General features: G+C 35.6%; 1 protein-coding gene across 1 annotated transcript in view; it reads right to left on the bottom strand.

Annotated features, from left to right (window-relative positions):
- Nucleotides 1-19,379, bottom strand: part of ATP2C2 (ATPase secretory pathway Ca2+ transporting 2) — a 337,340-nt gene that overhangs the window by 46,464 nt on the left and 271,497 nt on the right. The window contains exons 11-18 of the mRNA XM_053719160.1: nucleotides 14,563-14,638; nucleotides 14,139-14,205; nucleotides 11,206-11,330; nucleotides 10,502-10,599; nucleotides 10,208-10,309; nucleotides 8,913-9,002; nucleotides 6,985-7,086; nucleotides 2,417-2,573 (exon numbers count right to left, since the gene is read on the bottom strand). Of these exons, the coding sequence (XP_053575135.1) occupies nucleotides 2,417-2,573; nucleotides 6,985-7,086; nucleotides 8,913-9,002; nucleotides 10,208-10,309; nucleotides 10,502-10,599; nucleotides 11,206-11,330; nucleotides 14,139-14,205; nucleotides 14,563-14,638 (817 nt within the window). The remainder of the gene's footprint in view (nucleotides 1-2,416; nucleotides 2,574-6,984; nucleotides 7,087-8,912; nucleotides 9,003-10,207; nucleotides 10,310-10,501; nucleotides 10,600-11,205; nucleotides 11,331-14,138; nucleotides 14,206-14,562; nucleotides 14,639-19,379) is intronic.

Below are 19,379 nucleotides of genomic sequence, written 5' to 3'. Positions count from 1 at the left end.
CATTGCTGGCTAGTTCAGTACTTTCTGACACTGGGCCCTACATTACACCACATAATTCTTTGGTAGTCTTCAGATTTAATAATGCCATGCACACTGTCAAGACATCCAGTGCCTGAAGCAGCAAAGCAACCCCAAACCCTCAGTGAAACGTCACTATGTTTGACGGTTGGGACTGTATTCTTTTCTTTAAAAGCCTTATTTCATTTTCTGAAAACAGTAGAATGATGGACTTTACCAAAAAGCTGTAATTTTGTTTTGTCTGTCCACAGCATATTCTCCCAAAAGGATTTTGGCTTCCTCAGGTAAGTTTTGGCAAACACCAATCTGGCTTTTTTATGTTTCTGTGTCAGCAGTGGGGTCCTCCTGGGTCTCCTACCATAGCGTCCCTTTTCATTCAGATGGTGACGTATAGTGCAAGCTGACACATTTGTACCCTGTGCCTGAAAGTCAGCTTGAATTTGTCTGGAAGTTGATCGAGGTTCTTTATCCACCATTCGAACAATCCTTTGTTGCAATCTTTGATCAATTTTTCTCTTTCGTCCACGTCCATGGATATTAGCTACAGTGCCATGGGCTGTAAACTTCTTGACAATGTTGCGCACAGTGGACACAGGAACATTAAGATCTCTGGAAGTGGACTTGTAACCTTTAGATTGTCCATGCTTTTCCACAATTTTTGTTCTCAAATCCTCAGTCAATTCTTTGCTGCTCTTTCTCTTCTCCATGCTCAGAGTGGCACACAGAGACACACAACAGAAAAGTTGAGTCAATTTTTCACCATTTTAACTGGTTGCTGGTGTGATTTCTATATTTTGTTAGCACCTGTTAATACATGTGAGTTTAATTACAAATTACAGGAGCATCACAAACTTGGAATGCAATGATTTCTTAGAATTTTGAGAAGGTGCCAATAATTTTGTCCAGTCCATTTTTGGAGTTTTGCGTGGAATGTGTCAGATTTGGCTTTTTTTCTCCACTTTTTTGTGTCATACCAATACAAATAAAAGACATAAACATGAGAATGCCTAAATATTTGTAATTGCAACAATTTTCTGGGTGAAGTGGTGCATTATCTGACAGAAATGCAGGGGTGCCAATATTTTTGGCCATGGCTGTATATTTACTGTACATAAATGCATACATACATACACACACACACACACATAAACTTTTGATCCCTTCTCATTCAAATACCTTGAAATATCCAATATCAATTTTAAATAAATGTAATATGTTTTTAGGTGTTCCTCATAAAAGTCTATGGGGAAAGAGTGTTTGATGATCACGTCATACGATATCCAGATTTTAGTGCGCCTGAGTCTTTCACTTGAGCGATAACTTTTTACTTTCAACTTGTAATACCAGCACAAACATGGAAGCGCTGTCGATTTACCTTAAGCGCTAACATTTTTGCACTCCACTTGTATCGGCTGACGTTAATCATTTCTGCCAAATCAAGCGCAAAATTGTTTTCAACCCATATCCTTTTTTTTTTTCAAAAAAGAGGCACAAGTATCCCTTCCATTTTATCATGACATCATTTATAATGGTTTAAGAAATTGCTATCTTCAAAAGAAACATGTTATGTAGAAAGCAAGCTGCTTAATCATAAGAGGAGAATCTCTTATTTCAAATTAAGGGTTCTAAACCTCCTTTAGATTGCAAGAGGTAAGTTATGGGCTCATTTCTATGTACAAAATATTTGCTGTTTTTTTACACAGTCTGTTTCTTTACTTTAGATTGAACATATTTGTCTTAACCAAAGGAGCACTGTTTAATATCCCTTTAAGCTAGCCATGCATTCCAAACAGGAAAGGCAATTTACTGTTTCTTCCTTTTTGCTTAATTTCATATTTTTCCACAATATCTTCAAAACAATAACTACAAACAAAATACTCATATAATTCATGCAAATGACATAGTTTATTAAGATACTGCATTAGTCAGACATATCCTAAACTGATTTTGATACCCCCTATCAACCACACTAATTACCTCCTTTACTTTCATTGGACTTCATCTTCAGCTCATTGAGAAGAACCCTACCTGGTTCTTACAAATTTCATTCATATCTTAAATTTCCCCATCCTCCTTTCTGACCAATTCCCAACCTTCTGCTTCAACTGTAGTGTTTCCTCATCATAAATAAATGCACCCACCACAGTTTACCAAATGCTCATGTTCATCCCAAAGCATTACATACAACATAAATGGTCATTGAAGATATCAAGCTCACACCTTTACAACCAATCATAATTCTCATCCCTTGTATCCTCACATCATCCCAGAACACACTTCTCAACTCTTCCTATGCTCTTCTGACCTCTACACACTACCACTCCCACGGTGCAAAATTGGGCACCATTAAAAACAGCCTTCCACGTGCCACAATCCTATGTCTGATCTTTGAATATACCTCTCAACCCTTCTGTTCCCATGTTCTTTTCTTCTTGTAGATATAAAGATTTCTGCTGGGGTGTGAGTGGCATCGCCATCCCGGACCTGTTATAAGTTGTGCAATACTGAATCACTTCCTCGTAGGCTCCTTTCATAAAGTAAATATCTTCTTGTTTCTTTAAAAAAAAAAATATCATTAAATACATAAATATACACCAGATATGTAAAACATTAAAAAAAATATACATGTGATATCTCAAGTTTGTCAATGCTGAAATCTGATATGAAATATAGCAAAACATGTTTTATATAGATAACAGAACTATAGGAATTATTTGTATTTAATCTGTTATTAATGTGTCTAAAATGAAAGGATCATATACTTAAAATCATTTGAAGCCATGTAAGTGATGTGTCTTAGGGCCTGATGATCAATACTTTGGGCTGTCCCTGAGAGTTGCTTCCTATAGATATTAATGAAGCTTGCTGGAAAGGGAGAGGTCAGAGTTAGCAGGGGGCACACTTTAAAGATTAAATGCTGCTGCAGCCAATAGGAATCAGGTTACTCTGCATTCAGTATACATTACACCTTACAATCACTTTTGTTTTTATACACGTCTTTATCTATTAGGGTAAAAAAGTGTTTGTGTATTTTTACTCCCTTTCTGAGTTCTTCAGGAAGAAATGATTAGAGAATACACCAGTCCTGTTGGAGAAATGTAAGCTACACTGATGGGACGCCCCTGTTCAGCCCACTAAGCAGAGGTGGGGAAACTTATTTTATTATAAGGAAAACGATATGCTTTGAATTTTGTATTATAAATGTGTTTTTTGCATGTATAGTGTAGTTTTATTATGTTTCTACTGTGCACCTTAAATATTTTTTTCCTGTGTAATTTTTCAATATGATTTATAATTTTTCCTTAAAACACAATTTTGTTATGCTTTTAATGCAATTAGGCAATACAGGGCCAGTTTACAAGTGGAGCGCTATTTAACACTCCCGCTTGAGCATTACTTGAGCTGGAAGTAAGCTTTTTGCGTGCGTCAGGTTGCACTCGTATTATGAATTGAAAGTAAAATATTTTTTCTTGTGCGATAACCCGACAAGTGCAAAAAGTCGAAGTTAGAATATCACATGTGCTTCCACGTACTCCACATAGAAGTCAATGGAGAAAAAAAAAGTGGAAAAAAAAACCCCTAACATCCCACAATTGTGGAACCCCGATTGCATATTCTCATGTGTGCTAACCCAACATAAAAATATAAATATTTCACATATATCTGATGGTTGTTTGTACAATATATATATATATATATATATATATATATGATTATATTGAGGTATCGATATATATATATATATATATATATATATACATATACACTGTATATATATAAGAATATCTATTTAGAAATACTTAGAACATATTCTGCTATGTGCAGAACAATGGAATGCCAAATATTTACATTAAATACATAGTTAAAACCTTTATTAAAAATGGATATTGCATAAATATGCTTTTATATGTTTTCATCTACTTAACTGCAAAGGGCTCCAATGCACACACACACACACACACACATATATATATATATATATATATATATATGTACATATGTATTTATGTGTTTATATGTGTATATGTCTGTAAATACATATATACACATATATAGACATATACAGTATATATATATATATAGCCCTTTGCCTGCCTTTTTTTTCTCTAACTGCTAAGATCTCATATCTTTGAGCCCTTATAAATTTTGTGTGCAATTTTTTTTTTAAAGAATTTTTATTATGGTGTTATTATGAGAAAGTGTACTTTGCAGTGTACTTTTTTGTATTGCATAACAGTTAACATGCTAAAAGAACTAAACTGGCTGTCACTGGAATCCAGACGCACCCTCCATCTTTCCAGCCTTGTGTTTAAGAGCCTTTCTGGGAAGCTCCTACCGTACCTGAGCAGAATGCTCTCCCGGCTGTTCCCACCTCCCATAACCTCCGATCTAGTACCAGCATTATTTACTTTGCCTCAATACAAAAAAAAAGCAGCTCGATCCTCCTTTTCCTACAGAGCACTACAATTATGGAACGACCTCCCACACACTTTCAAACCTTCCCCATGCCTAATATCCTTTAAGAGATCCCTCTCTACATATCTTAAAACAGAATGCACCTGTCATGGTTGATTATATATTTCCTACCTGTTCTATGTTACATTTTGCATATAATATGTATTAATATTGTTTTTGTATTTTATTGTACCCTATTGTATCAATGCAATGTTTTGTGGACCCAGGACATACTTGAAAACGAGAGAAATCTCAATGTATCCTTCCTGGTAAAATATTTTATAAATAAATAAATAAACTAGAGCTCTGAAGTTGTGGTAATCATTTTAGCGTAAATCACGATTACGCTAAAGCGATCACAGGTTATCATGCATTGCAAGTTTGGCTTGTTGCGCATGTCGGGTTAGTACAAGAGCGATAACTTTTTACTTTCAGCTTGTAATATTAGCGCAAATCAAAATGCACAAAAATGTTACTTCTAGCACAATTAGCGATCTGGCTCAACTCGTAATCTGGCCCTCAAAGTTTAATGCACATTTAAAGAATTTATGCTGAAAGATATTTTGTTAGCAGCAATTAAGATTTAATGGTAGTTTTCACTGGGTACATATGGGTCCTCATTTCAATTCACTAGTTCCCTCTGCAAAAACTTCAGATTAAACTCGGGTAATTGTTGGCTTAATTTTCATTTTCATCCTAATCCTAAAGTAATGTATTCAGGGGTGAAACTACAGGGGGTGCAGAGGTCGCAACTGAGACTGGGCCCCTGAGGGTGGGGGCCCAGCTTAAAAAAAAAAATTCCAATAAAAAACGTTGACCTGCCACTGCCTGAACTGATATCATGTGAGTGTGACATGATGCTTCACTAGTGTCTCTGACTACAGGGCTTAGTGTTTCTGTTTTACCCATTGGTGTTTATGTATGTATGTGTGTGTGTGTGTGTGTGTGTGTGTGTGTATGTATGTATGTGACTGTGTGTCACTATACAGTACCACTATATACAGTACGGGGGGGGCTGGACCATGTCACAGACTACTGTGGTCACTTTATAAAGTACTGGGGCGGGTAGGGTCAGGCCAGCCATCTCACCGGCAGATTACAGACTGTGTCACTAACTCACTATATACAGTACTTGTGCAGACGTAATCTGATTCACATTTTTTTGTTTGTTTTAAATGTTAAAATAAAAAAATATATGTATCATATTCACTTTTTTTTGTGTGGGTGGGGTGGGGGGGGGGGGGCCTTCTTGCACCTGGGCCCTGTGGTTTCTAGTTACGCCTCTGAATGTATTTGCTTTTCATACACTAAGACTGGGTAAACACTCAAATTAATCAACAAGAAATAGGCTTTTCAAGGGTCATTTCACAGAATTTTCTGCACTCCAAAAGGGAACCAAAATATATGAGGTCAATGGAAAGGTGAGATGGTGGCTCATTGATTCAATACTGATGGTTACTGTTTAAAGGCTGTACTGTAAAAGATATATATGTTTATAAACTCCTTTAGATTTATTTTGTAATTTGAAACAGCTGCTTTTCCTGTTGGCTTTTTGCCTACACTTATACTGAAAATGTTAAAACTGCAGTATTGTCTATAGAAAAGCTAGGTACACAAGAGGCACCAACTTCCCGATGGGGTGTGAGAGAGAGCCCAGCCCATTGAATGGGTTTTCCTGTTGCAAGTTTGAACACAATTTTTATCAGCTGCTAGCACTGTCCCTTTAAGTTTACAGGCTCAGTTAGATGACTGACTGTATGACATTTTCAGACAGGATGTGTTTAATCAGCAAGGTAAGGTCATTCCCTACATCAAGACTTTACGAGTCATGAGAACTAGTGCAGCGAAAGGTGTAAGTCCGGCAGCAATGGGCAGAAAATGTAAATATATATGTATATGATTATATACATATATATTTATGTGTTAATATGTGCATATATACGTATATTAACACATAACTAAATATGCATATACATATATATTTACTGGGAACACACAGTCTCCATAAACCACAATGTAAGGCACTTTTCAGTTACAGATACTCCCCACACCCGCCAACTTTTAACCCCTTAAAACTGCCTAGTGCAGTATTTCTTTAAGAAAAAAAATAAAAGACCCTCTATTTTGGGGGCATTTGGGGCCCTTTTAGAATATTAACCAGAGATCTGATCTCTAGTCAATTTTCAGATCGCTAATTGCTACTGCGAGCTTGTGGTAGCAATAAGCAGGCACTTGTAATGACTGATTATTTATCTTGCGCCCGCAAATGGGCAAATTTGCCCGTTTGCGTGTGCATGATAAATTTGCGCTCCAAATGCAATCTAGCCCTAACTAAATCGGTTGTCGAGTTTCTAATGAGATCACAATGCAAAATAGATTTGTTTGTTAAAATCCTTTTCAACACAGAAGTTATTTAGCCAAAATTTTTCAACAGTAGTATTTACATATCTCAGCTATAATTGCACTGATGTTTTTCCTTTTTTTCTAAAATATTAAAACTGCAGTTTTTACCTCTGTTTTGTCAATGCATTTCACTGCCATCCATTTTTGTTCTGAACTAAAAGGAATTTCTCTTTTCCTTATATACTCTTCAGCTGAATTATCCAGACCCATCTGGAATATAAATAAAGGTTTATTATTTCATTATTTCAGTTCTAGAAAAAAGCCATTTCCTTGAAGAACTTCTATGGTGGGTGGTGCAGTAAAATATAGTTTTGTGCAGAACTAGCTTTTCTACTGTAATGTTGCCAATTTTTTAATTTTTGAGCCCTTTAGTCTATTGCACATCATGTTAAATGTTTTTTTCAATCACTAGACTTTTATAGAGTCATAGATCATGTCTTCACTGTAGGTGCTTGGACTAACAATGAGCGACTCAGTAAAACTGGCAACTGAACCCCCCCAAAAAAAACAGAAACATAAGACAAGATCTCAAACTATCTACACAATGTTGCAGCAAGACCTCTATATAGAGGCAACATGGTTGCTACAACATGTGTCTAGCACAAACAAACCACTCGGAAACGTATGCTGTGGCTGTATAATAATGTCTATGATCATTATTATATTTAAAAAACAAACATATACATGTAAAAAGTATAAAAACAATATGTGTGTTTCAAATAGGACTATGAGCAAATTAAACAATTTAACAAATGCCAAAAAGAAACGTCTCAAGCTTACATTAATAGAGAAATTGATATGGCTAAAAACATTCATAAATAAACAGTAACTACATGCACACAATATGTAGAGTTGAAAAGATTAATATGAACCCATGAACTCAGTAAATAATTCTACAATAGAAAATATCAGTGTGAGTTGGGCAGACAAATTAAAGTATCACGTTTTGTTATGGATCCTCAGTGATATTAGACTTATTTGTAGGGCACATTAAAATATATATATTATTTATAAATTTTCTTGGCACAGATGAATAAGGAATTATTTTCACACAATTATTTTTCCCCCCTTTGGCATAAATCTAAACTCACACCTTTGGATTTCTGATTAATTGCTTAAAGGGTCAGTCTACTTGAAAATGTTTATTGTTGAAAGAGATATATAATCCCTTTATTCCTCATTTCCCAATTTGGCATAACCAACACTATTATATTAATACACTTTGATTACCTTGTATCTAAGCCTCTACAGATTGCCCCCTTATTTTAGTTCTTTTGACAGACTTGCATTTTAGCCAGTCATTGCTAACTCATAAATAACTTCATGGGAGTGAGCACAATGTTATCTATATGGCACACATAGCAGTGTCTAGCTGTAAAAAATGTCAAAATGCACTGAGATAAGAGGCAGCCTTCAAGGGCTTAGAAATTAGCATATGAGCCTACCTAGGTTTAGCATTCAACGAAGAATACCAAGAGACCAAAGGAAATTTGATGATAAAAATAAATTGGAAAGTTGGTCAAAATTGCATGCCCTATCTGAATCATGAAAGTTTAATTTTGACTAGACTGTCCCTTTAATCACAACAAAAGCAGAGTAACACCAAAATGCATCAGATCCGTGTTTTGTTGTACTGTTTTTACCATGGGCTATTTATCATAATAAACTTATATTTTTTATAAGGCAGTGCTTGGACTTTTTTCGTATCTAAAAGCTTTCATTAAAAGTAGTTAACCTACTAAAAAATAAACATTACCCTGTCATCACTTAAAATCATGGCTTATTTTGTTCTATAAAAAATATACATAAAATGATACCCGGCTACTTTCAGTATTGTTACAGGTCTTATATATGCAATTTATAATTCCAACTACTAAGATGGAAGATGTAGAAGAAATCAACAAATGATTATTATTCTATCTAAATCCTTATTGTTTCTCTTTTTCTTACAATGCTCATTATGCATTTACATTTTTATCTTTTAATAAATTTACTCTAATACAAAGACAAACGAAGTCACGGTAAGAAATCCATACCTTCATTCCAAGGACCAGTAGAGCACCTTCTGTTGGCTGACCCATTAGCGTACCTTTCCTAATTACTGCATTGTTGGCTATGCATCCAGCCTAAAAGAAATGATAAAATATGCTATCAGAGCATATTCCAAAGCATAATCACTTTATTATAAATAAAACAAGCACATATTTATAGCTTGCAAAGGCACTGACACAATCCTCTGAAATGTTCTATAATATGAAAGATCATTTTCATATTACAAGAAGTGTACAGAAAGGTGTATAATGTATTGCTAGTCACAAGATGTACTGCTAATCTAGGCATTCTAGGGAAAAAGTAATACTCCAGGTAACAGGACAATGATTGTCAACTCCAGCAATTTTGATATCACAACATGAGATTAATCTTTCTGCTTCATCTCATAAATTACAAAATGTCTGAATGTTTCTCCTGTGTTTAGTTTCTTAAATCCTGGATTATTAAGATATTCCAATTACTTGTACTAGTGATTAAAGGTAATTCAATTAAGTCTAGAAAAAGTAGAAGATCGCCAGAAGAAGGACCAACAGGTTATTTTGTCTCTGGGGTTACAAGTAAATCCTCAAAATATCAGATCACTTTTTAGCAAATAATAAACAATATATATCATATAGTATTTATAATGTCAAAATATTATGCATAGTTATAAAAATATAGTATAGTATTTAATATAAATAGACATGAGAGAACATTGAAAAACCTTGTGTTAATTTTGCAAGGTACATGATTCTGGACATTTATTACATTTAGACACCAATCAGCAAGCGCTACCCAGAGTGCTGAAACAAAAATGGGCCAGCTCCTAAGCTTACATTCTTGTTTTTTCAGATAAAGATACCAAGAGTAACAAAAGGAAATTTTAACTAGATAAGTCTTACACACAGCTGCTGTTTATAGTAAGATCATAAAATGGAGTTGGCTCGGCATCAAAATGTACAAGGAAGAGTTCAATATAGAATATGTGAATTTATTTCTCATGGTTACAAGAGTTATGCATTAGAGTTGCTTTACAAAACCTTTATCAGCCTTACACTGAATGTGGTTGTATTTGGATTTTAAAATACTAGAATAACTCAAATGCAGAATAAATATTTTTTAGACATTAAAATAGTAGGAAAATGAATACACTATAGTTTAATCAACCATTAACATCATGTTTCTTAACCTTTTTGTATTGCTAGAAATTTACTGACTATGAGAGTTGACAGAAGAACAATCAGGATCCCAGTTCTACCCAAAGACAGCATAAGAATTTTAACTCATTGGTGGTTCCCACCTCCACTAGTTTTCCTATAGATAAATTGGAAAATTCATGAACTTCTTCATTCGATGGTAACAAAAGGACATGTCCCTTCTCTTCATAACCAACACCTGTAACCTAAGAAAAAAATATCATTATATATACAGCAAATTAATACTTCTTGTTCATATGAGTTTATTACAATTGATTGTATATCTTAAAATATTTACATACTGTGAAAATCATGATTATATAGATGGACAGTGGGATGGAAAGTTGAGTGACTGAAGAGACACCAGTGAGTGATGTGTGTGGAAACCAATAAGTTACCTCTGCATGGAATCCATCTGATGTCACAATTTTTGTGGCTGTCATCTCATTGGCTGTCAGAGTCCCTGTCTTATCCGAACAAATGACATTGCAACAACCTGACCAGAAAAAGAGGCAATGAAGTTTATCAATTTGTTTGTTGTGTGTCATATACTTGATTAAAATCTACTAAATCTATTGCTTCACCCTGATTTTTAACTTTACAGGTACAAAATCATTTATCCAAACCTCTTGGTACCAGAAAAGGTTTGGATTTTAGAATAGCTTGGTTTTCATAATATTTGTATATTTACATCTGTAAAATGGAACAGCTTAGGGAGAGGATGGGGCCAAGTGTAAACAACAATATTTTATGACATTAAGGCAATATTTACATGGAATAATACATCTTATACATGCAAGGTAGTTTTATATATTTATTATATGATTTATTAAATATATACTATCAATTGCATTTTAGAACACAAAAAAAAACAAACCAAAAATGCTGACAGGGAAGATTGTGACTTAATGGAAAGGAAAAATAGTAGTTTTTAATAATGTTATTAAAAAAAATTTAAATTAAAAAGTCTGAATTTTGAAATTCTAAATTTGGGAATTTGTATCTATATTACGCAGCCAATTTTTTTCAACGTCTTCTTTTTTGTAATAAATATAGACAACAAGCAGTAATGTGTGCCAGTCACCAAATCAATAAGACTTACCTAAAGTTTCCACAATTGGAAGCTTTTTTACGATAACACGTTTTTTGGCCATCCTCATGACGCCCAAGGCTAGAGTGACTGTGACGACAATGGGAAGACCTTCAGGTATAGCGGCTACAGCTAAGCTGAAATCACAATTAATATATTTAGGTTAATAATACAGAGTACATCAATATATTTATCTGCTAGAAAATATTTAACAGAAAGTTGGCACAAATTTGTTATACTGGAAAAACACATTTTAACCATTTAATATAATCTTAAAAATAAAAGTATCCCAAATGTGTCAATGCATTGGTTTCTAAACTTTATATGAATCTTTAAAGAGACATTCTAGTTTAAAAACACAACACTTTTTTTTAAAAAAATCCCACTTTTGCTATGTGTTTAAAGGGAAAGAAAGGCCAAATTTAATGTGGATGGAAATATTTAAACAGAAGATTTTTTGCAATATACTTCCATTAGCAAAAATGTTTCTAGAAAATATTTACTGTTTTTCAGCAGCATATTCACATATTCTGTGAGGGCCCAGTGCATCAGCATCCAAATACCAGTCCATCTCAGGGAGTCAGGAGTGGTTTGTATGACACAAATGTAGTCTTCACTAGTGCAATACACACTACTACCGGCAATCTGTTTATAGATGGTGTTTGTAACCTGTTGATCTAGTCACGTAGCATATGTATGTATGCCTCTAAAACAGTGATAACCTTTACTAGAAGCATTTTTGGAAGTATACTGCAAAAAGATTTCTATTTTAAATGCACCAATGCACATTTCAGTTTTGACCTTTCTATTTATTAGAAGTTCGACAACGCTGATTGCTTGAGAAGCTGTTAATCTGAGTCGGGATGGTTTTGCAGAAAGACTCTAACTTTCATCCAAGCCCACACTGACAGGACTACTTAAAACTCCTCTCCCATGCCGAAGAGTACTACCCTCCATAAGAGACAAAAAACAAAAATTTAAAATTCTGACACGTCTCTGCCAACCTCCTGGGATGAAAGGCAAAGAATGACTGGGGGATCAGCGGAGTAGGAGGATTATTTAAGCCTGGGTTGTCTTTGCCGCCTCCTGGTGGCCAGGTTCTTATTTCTCAAAAGTAATGAATGCAGCTGTGGACTCTTTCCATTTAAGAAGAAAATACTTAGTACATATTCCCCTATGTGAAGAACATTAGAATGTGAAATATTTACAGTGCATATATAGTTAAACACTTTATCAAATATGAATATTGCATAAATATGATTTTTACATGTTTTCAGCTACTTGGCTACAAAGGACTACAATGCACTTATACATATATCTGCATATGATTTTATGTCTTTATATATGTATATATACTGTATCTGTAAATACACATATAAACACACACACACACACACACACATATATATATATATATATATATATATATATATATATACACATATACATATTTAGACATGTATATGTATGTATAATTTTAAAACCCTTTGCAGCCCTTTTTTTTCCTAACACCTGAAACCTCATATCTTTTGAGCCCTCATAATGTTTGTATGCAATTTTTAAAAAAATATTTTTATTAGACAGTGTAATTATGAGTGTCTGTAAAATGTCTTTTTGATGTGTTTTGTTAAATTTTTTGACTTGTGTAACAGATAACCAGAGCTCAGAAGGCACGCTATTCCGGCACACGTTAAATTCAATTGTACTCAAGTGAACACGTTTACTTTCAACTTGTAATACATGTGCTACTTCTGACGCACGCAAAGAGCTGCAATAAACACCTATCGCTTGTGCGCAACACTTAGCATACCACTAGTAATCTAGTCATCAGTGTGAGGAATTCAGCCATTTGCATATCTTTAGCTTTTTTAGAATTCTGCCCTCTCCCTTTAAATTCAAACTGGTTGTTATGCCTACTTCTTCAACATGTCAGCAAAGTTCATACACATAAAGAAGCAAACATATCAACATCTCTAGGGCAGTCACATACTCACCTGCACCTAGATCAGTCATGCAATAAAGAACCTAGATGTGATAAGCACTGCAGTTATAATTGCATTGCTGTTTAGTGGCGCATGTTCACTAGCCATAAACTATTTTATTAATCATGAAAATATTTTCCATGCCCTTGGCAAAGAAACACTTTAAACGTAAAGCTGCTGTAGCCTTCACATGCCTATCTCTAAAGTGGAAGCTAGGCACATTAGTGTAGTCATATGTCTTTGAAAGCTTTAGAAAATGATAGCTGCAATGAGTCAATGGATGAGCCAGGGGAAAAAAAATAAGATCTACAGTTTTGATAAAAAAATCAATTTAACCAGTGTAGCATTTCTACAAAGCGTATACTACATTTCAGAGGTCTCTTCATTCATTACAACCAGGGTTGGTGTTTATTGGAACATTAAATTCATATCAATTCACCACTGTCAATGAACTTAAACAAGACACACTGGGGCATATTTATCAAGCTCTGGATGGAGCTTGAGGGCCCGTGTTTCTGGCGAGCCTGCAGACTCGCCAGAAACAGCAGTTATGAAGCAGCGGTCTTAAGACCGCTGCTCCATAACCCTGTCCGCCTGCTCTGAGCAGGCGGACAGACATTGCCGGAATTCAACCCGATCGAGTACGATCGGGTTGATTGACACCCCCCTGCTGGCGACGAGTCTGCGAGTCTGCAGGGGGCAGCGTTGCACCAGCAGCTCTTGTGAGCTGCTGGTGCAATGCTGAATACGGAGAGCGTATTGCTCTCCGTATTCAGCGAGGTCTGGTGGACCTGATCCGCACTGTCGGATCAGGTCCGCCAGACTTTGATAAATAGAGGCCATCATCTCTGTGTGTGTCAAACATAGCAAATAATAAGACCTCAGGGTAGGGAACTGCTAAATCTGTAAATCATAAACGAAAATAATTTAACAGTATTGCTTAAGATACAAAAAATACCTTACCTGACTCCAATTGTAAACATACTAAGAAGTGGTTTCCCTTGGAGCCATCCAATTAGCATTATTAAACCTAGAATTATAGAAAGAAGGATATATTTTTATACTTATTTAGCAATTAAACTGTATTCTATTAAAGGGACAAAGACGCCTTTTATTATACATGGGTCAGTGCTTATTCAGACAGACAGCTTTGTGTGTGTATTATATTATATATAATAATGATCTAGTTATTCTAGGATATTGAAGCAACATTCTCTTTAATGTTTATGATAATGTGAATCTTGGCTAAGCTACCATAGTTTTGGACATTAACCTACATCATTGTTTTCTTTGCGTTTTGTAGGTAAATCTTTAAGTGTGTCTGTTAAATAAATGGATATAACAACAGTCTTAATACATCTACTAGAATGTTACATTCCATTCTTACCAATGATTCCAAATGAGAAGAGAGACAGTTGCTTTCCAAGCTTGTCCATACTTTTCTGCAGGGGGGTTTTTGGAGTCTGAAAGAACAATATAAAATAATTTTATAAGAATTTTATAAGAAGATGGGATTTGTCTACATCAGTGGCATATTTAGGTTTGCTCAGGGTGTAACATGACTTTTTTAAATTGCATTGCCGAAGTAAATAAGAGGTGAGGAGGGAAGAGAAAGGAGGAGGGAGGGTTAGAGGAAGGGAGAGATGGCAGATGATGGAGAAGGGAAGGAGAAGAGGAAGAGAAGGGAGATAGGGAGGGAGGGAGGGAGGGAGAGGAGAGGAGGGAAGAAAGGGAGAGGACAAAAATTTACTTTGTCCTCATCATTTGTATAATTTGTTGAAAACAATATGTACTTATGTTCAGCAGCAGTAATGCACTAATTGTAGCCAGCTGGTTATAGGTTGCTACCCACATTTGTCTCTTTTAATGGTTCACCAATGTGTTCAGCTAGCCCCCAGTAGAGCACAAATCTTAGAAAATTGTGCATACACACGTCAGCTTTCACAAGCCTAACCCTGCAATATATCTTCTAGTCATACAAACAAATATTGAGTTTATAATCAGATTATGTATAATTGACTAAGCTTTCTTGCCAAACTAGTTCTTGTCTGCAGATATCTTAAAAGGCTGCTGTTAATAAAAAGCTATTGACTAGATTACGAGTTTTGTGTTAGAGGCTGTGCGGTACTAACGAGCAGTTTATGCTCACCACTCACTTACAGACAGCGCTGGTATTACGGGTTTTTACAAACCAGACAAGAAGTGAGCATTGAGCAAAATTTTGCTCCTTACCGCACTCCAATACCAGCGCTGCTTAAGTCAGCGGTGAGCTGGTGTAACGTGCTCGTGCACGATTTCCCCATAGGAATCAACGGGGAGAGCCGGCTGAAAAAAAGCCTAACACCTGCAAAAAAGCAGCGTAAAACTCCTTAATGCAGCCCCATTGATTCCTATGGGGAAATAAAACCGCTGCACTCCCGCCTCGCAAACATTAGTTAAATATTATTAACCCCTAATCTGCCGGCCCTAACATCGCAGCCACCTACCTACATTTATTAACCCCTAATCTGCCGCCCCAACGTCGCCGCCATTATACTAAATGTATTAACCGCTAAGCCTAAGTCTAACCCTAACACCCCCTAACTTAAATAGAATTAAATTACAAGATTTTTAAACTAATTACACCTAATCTAATCCCCCTAACAAAATTAAAAAGCCCCCCCCAAAATAAAAAAGCCCTACCCTACACTAAATTACAAATAGCCCTTAAAAGGGCCTTTTGCGGGGCATTGCCCCAAAGTAATGAGCTCTTTTACCTGTAAAAAAAAATTACAAATCCCCCCCCAACATTAAAACCCACCCCCCACACAACCAACCCTACTCTAAAACCCACCCAATGCCCCCTTAAAAAAACCTAACACTAACCCCTTGAAGATCACCTTACCGGAAGAAGTCTTCATCCAACCGGGCCGAAGTCCTCAACGAAGCCGGGAGAAGTCTTCATCAAAGCCGGGCAAAGTGGTCCTCCAGATGGGCAGAAGTCTTCATCCAGAAGGCATTTTCTATCTTCATCCATCTAGCGCGGAGCGGGTCCATCTTCAAGACATCCGACGCGGAGCATCCTCTTCATCCGACGGCTAAGACTGAATGAAGGTTCCTTTAAATGACGTCATCCAAGATGGCGTCCCTTCAATTCCGATTGGCTGAGAGAATTCTATCAGCCAATCGGAATTAAGGTAGAAAACATCCTATTGGCTGATGCAATCAGCCAATAGGATTGAGCTGGCATTCTATTGGCTGTTCCAATCAACCAATAGAAACATAAAAATAATCAGCCAATAGAATGCGAGCTCAATTCTATTGGCTGATTGCATAATTTTATTTACAGGTAAAAGAGCTGATTACTTTGGGGCAATGCCCCGCAAAAGGCCCTTTTAAGGGCTATTTGTAATTTAGTGTAGGGTAGGGCTTTTTTTATTTTGGGGGGGCTTTTTTATTTTGTTAGGGGGATTAGATTAGGTGTAATTAGTTTAAAAATCTTGTAATTTGTTTTTTATTTTCTGTAATTTAGTGTTTGTTTTTTTGTACTTTAGATAATTTCATTTATTTGTATAAATTGTATTTAATGTAGGGAAATAATTTAATTATAGTGTTGTGTTAGGTGTAATTGTAACTTAGGTTAGGTTTTATTTTACAGGTACTTTTGTATTTATTTTAGCTAGGTAGTTATTAAATAGTTAATAACCATTTAATAACTATTGTACCTAGTTAAAATAAATACAAACTTGCCTGTAAAATAAAAATAAACTCTAAGCTATATACAATGTAACTATTAGTTATATTGTAGCTAGCTTAGGGTTTATTTTATAGGTAAGTATTTAGTTTTAAATAGGAATAATGTAATTTTATTTAGATTTATTTAAATTATATTTAAGTTAGGGGGTGTTAGGGTTAGACTTAGATTTAGGGGTTAATAACTTTAGTATAGTGGCAGGGACGTTGTGGGCGGCAGATTAGGGGTTAATAAATGTAGGTAGATGTCGGCGATGTTTGGGATTGCAGATTAGGGGTTAATAATATTTAACTAATGTTTGCGAGGTGGGAGTGCGGCGCTTTAGGGTTTAATAAATTAATTATAGTGGCGGCGATGTCCGGTTCGGCAGATTAGGGGTTAAAAATGTATTTTAGTGTTTGCTATGCGGGAGGGCCTCGGTTTAGGGGTTAATAGGTAGTTTATGGGTGTTAGTGTACTTTTTAGCACTTTAGTTAAGAGTTTTATGCTACGGCGTTGTACCATAAAACTCTTAACTACTGACTTTAAAATGCGGTACCAGTCTTGACAGGAGAGGGTCTACTGCTTACTTTTTGTCAGACTCGTAATACCGCCGCTATGCCAGTCCCATTGAAAAAATAGGATACACAATTTACGTAAGTGGATTTGCGGTATTTCCAAGTCTGGCCAAAAAAGTGAGCGGTACACCTGTACCTGCAAGACTCATAATACCAGCGGGCGTTAAAAAGCAGCGTTAGGACCGACCAACGCTGCTTTTTAAGCCTAACGCAAAACTCGTAATCTAGCCGTATGATTGTTTCGTCACTTTATTACCTTTCTCAAATCCACTCTTTTCTTTCTTGTAAGTGCATGACAGATCAAATAGAAGCAAGAGTTCTAATAAATGTCCCCAGTGAAGGTGCAAAATATGTCAGACTATTGCCATTACAAAGTAAGAATTCCGATGTAAAGAAGTGCTGGTGAACTTTCTAATTTACTCCTATTATCATTTTTTTTCGTTCTCTTGCTATCTTTATTTAAAAAGAACCCTGGACAGCCCTTGTTTATTGGTGGATGAATGTATCCACCAATCAGCAAGAACAACCCAGGTTGTTCACCTAAAATGGGCCGGCATCTAAACTTATATTCTTGCTTTTCAAATAAAGATACTAAGAGAATGAAGAACATTTGCTAATAGGAGTAAATTAGAAAGTTGCTTAAAATTGCAAAAAAAAATGGGTTCAGTGTCCCTTTAACACACAGTTAACGCATGCGAAATATCAACCCCCAAACCGCTATCCCCCCACATCGCATTCACTAATAAAATGTATTAACCCCTAAACTGCAATCCCCCCACATCTCAACTATTAAATAAATATATTAACCCCTAAACCGCCATCTCCCCACGACGCAAAGTACCTAATTAAACTATTAACCCCTACACCGCCATCCCCCCACAACGCAAAGTACCTAATTAAGCTATTAACCCCCTAAACCCTCCCCCCACAACGCAAAGTACCAAATTAAACTATTAACCCCTAAACCGCAGCTTTCATACTATTGGCTGATTTTAATTTCAAGAATCAAAGCAGCCAATAGGATTGCAAGGGTACCCATATATAAAAGGGGTACCTTGCATTCAATCTTCAATGTGCTGCTAGAGACCGCATGAAGAGGAGCTCCATGTCGCGCAGATGAAGAGGACCGCCAACGTCGCTGCCGCCAACGGGATGAAGCTAGAAGATGGACCGCGGCCTGGATGAAGATTGTAGAAGATGTTCCGCCGATGGATGAAGATGTATCGCCGCTGGGATGTTTTTTTTTTTTAAGATTAGGGATTTTTTTATTTTTATATTTTGAGCAGCAAAAGAGCTGAATGCACTTTTAAGGGTAATGCCCATCCTTTTTCAGGGTAATGGGTAGATTAGGTTTTTTTTTTAGTTAGGTTTTAAATGTTAGGGGGTAATTGTCGGTTTTTTAATGTAATGTTTGTTATTTTTTGTAATATTAGCTTTTTTTATTTTATGTAATGTTAGTGGGGGGGGTTGTAATGGTAGTGTTTTAATTTTTTTGGTTATGTTAGGATTTATTATTTTTAGTAATCTTAATTTTTTTTTTTTTTTTCTGTAACGCTAGTTTTTTTTTGTAATTTAAGTGTTATTTTTTAAGGTAGTTAGTATAGTTTTAATTTTATTTAACTGTATTTTAACTGGGGTCAAGTTAAGGGGTGTTAGGTTAGGGGGTTTAGTTATTAGTTTAATAATTTACGTTTTGCAGGTAGGCGGTTTAGGAGTTAATAATTTAATTAGGTACTTTGAATTGTGGGGGGATGGCGGTGTAGGGGGTTAATAACTTAATAGTGATAGCATTGTGGGGGGATGGCGGTTTAGGGGTTTTGAATGGTGTTTTCACGTGTTGATTTATTAATTTATTTTGGTTTCGACTTTTATGTGTGATTTTAATATAAAAAAAATAAATTACTCTTTATTTTT

Source organism: Bombina bombina, chromosome 1 (genome assembly GCF_027579735.1).
Source record: "Bombina bombina isolate aBomBom1 chromosome 1, aBomBom1.pri, whole genome shotgun sequence".
Lineage (NCBI taxonomy): Eukaryota > Metazoa > Chordata > Amphibia > Anura > Bombinatoridae > Bombina > Bombina bombina.
The sequence above is the reverse complement of the archived record's forward strand: the minus strand, read 5'-3'. Positions and strand labels throughout refer to the sequence as shown.